We start from the raw sequence: 1,717 nt of genomic DNA on the forward strand, positions 1-1,717 counted from the left end.
CTTGAGGTGGATGCGCAGGCCGCCAGCGCCCCCAGACTGGTCGGCGATCTCGTAGGCGCCGGTCACTAGCAGGTCCTTGTGGATCTCCTCGCGGAGACACTTGCGGGAGTTAACGGGCAGATGGAAAGAGATGGCGAGGACCGAGCTGGGTCCGAGCAGGAACGCCAACAGCAACGCCAACGGGCGGGGGCCACGCTGGGCTACAGGGCCAGACAAACCAGACATGGTGCCGGAGACTTGTTCGCCACCCGGGGCCTCTATCACGCCGGAACCGGGAGGGGCCACGTGACTCACCTCTGACCTACAGATGCCATCGGCGCCATTTTGGAGACTGGCCAATAATCGAAAAATATATAATAAATATTTTGAAAGGGGAGGAACACTGTGATACTACGTCATAATCTGGAGCTTAAATGGTTAAATAAGATTTCCTAGAAGCCCACTGCAAAGGTTTTATTTTTATTGAGATTAGTGACAACTAAGTCGGCCATGGCAACTACGGGCAGACCTGGAAGTAATTCTCTTTTAACCTCCGGAAGAAGCTGTTTTAAGGTCGGCGACACCATAGCAACCAAGCTCCAATAGGGAACAGCCACAAGGCCCTTCCTTGAGCCCGCCCACTCGCCCCCTGGGCGCGCCAGGAGGAGGCGGAGGATGGAGCTGTCACCACCCCCCAGCTCCTTGATGCTCTGGTGACAGCTGGGACCTTGAGGCACTTGAGAGGAAAGATTTTTTCAAAAGGTTTTCATTTGGCTAGGAACGAATGTAGGATAGAATCTAAGAAGGTGTAGTGATCACCAGATAAGTGTGAGCTGGCAGGCGTCCAGTTCATGCCCCTGAGCGGGGTGTTAAGTTGGAGTAACAGCTTGGCTTTCTGAGTATGTATATTACTTTTTAGCAAACACTGAGCGTTTACTATGCTAAGGTACATTCAAACCAAAATTTAATTCAGTATTTAAACAATAAAACACCATGTGTGAACCATTCTGAGAAATGGGCATAAAATTTACCAGATTTGTCAGGGGAGGAGAGTATTTGTGTATTTCAGATTCACCCTTTGTACATCAAATAGGTTTTTTATAGTAAGCAAATTCACATGGTAATCATGCACTCTTTTTAACAAATAATTATTGAGTACCTACTGTGTGCCAGACACTAACCTGCATGTATGCTAACATGTTTATTGATTTAACAGACCATTATTGAAATGCTATCAAATATTAGGAGTTGAATGATGATTAACTAGTAGAACAAACCCAACATAGTTGCAAGGACAGGTCGTGCCACTTTGGTGGCTGAGACAGGAGGATCTCTTAAACCTGGGAGTTCAAGGCTAGCCTGGGCAACAGAGAAAGACCCCCACCTCTTTAAAAAAAGTAAAAAAGAAAAAGGAATACATAATAACCTCTGATTGTAGTCATTATCTACTTTGATTGATATGTATTGCGTATCAGCAGAAATACCCAGAAGGTGAACTATATGCCCTTGGTAATTTAAATGATTGTTCTTTTTTTTTAAAATAAGTCCTTGCAATCCACCTAGTTCTTTTCCTGGAACTGAAGTCCCACAAACAAAACGAGAACATAAAGGAGCTATTAAACATTTTAAAATTTGACAAATGCCATATAATAATTATTTTGTGGGGTGTCCACTTGGGAACATTTAGTTTTGATTGTTTTATCCCTGATCTAAGATAAGAGTACTAGTCTACTGAGTA

At 44.4% G+C, this 1,717-nt stretch overlaps 1 protein-coding gene across 1 annotated transcript in view; it reads right to left on the reverse strand.

The window, feature by feature from the left end:
- Tmed10 (transmembrane p24 trafficking protein 10) overlaps positions 1-287 on the reverse strand; it is a 36,731-nt gene extending 36,444 nt beyond the window's left edge. Inside the window, exon 1 of the mRNA XM_048799012.1 lies at positions 3-287. Coding sequence (XP_048654969.1) covers positions 3-225 — 223 coding nt within the window. The 5' untranslated portion in view covers positions 226-287. The remainder of the gene's footprint in view (positions 1-2) is intronic.
- Between the last annotated feature and the right edge of the window lie 1,430 nt (positions 288-1,717).

Source organism: Marmota marmota, unplaced genomic scaffold (assembly GCF_001458135.2).
Source record: "Marmota marmota marmota unplaced genomic scaffold, marMar, whole genome shotgun sequence".
Lineage (NCBI taxonomy): Eukaryota > Metazoa > Chordata > Mammalia > Rodentia > Sciuridae > Marmota > Marmota marmota.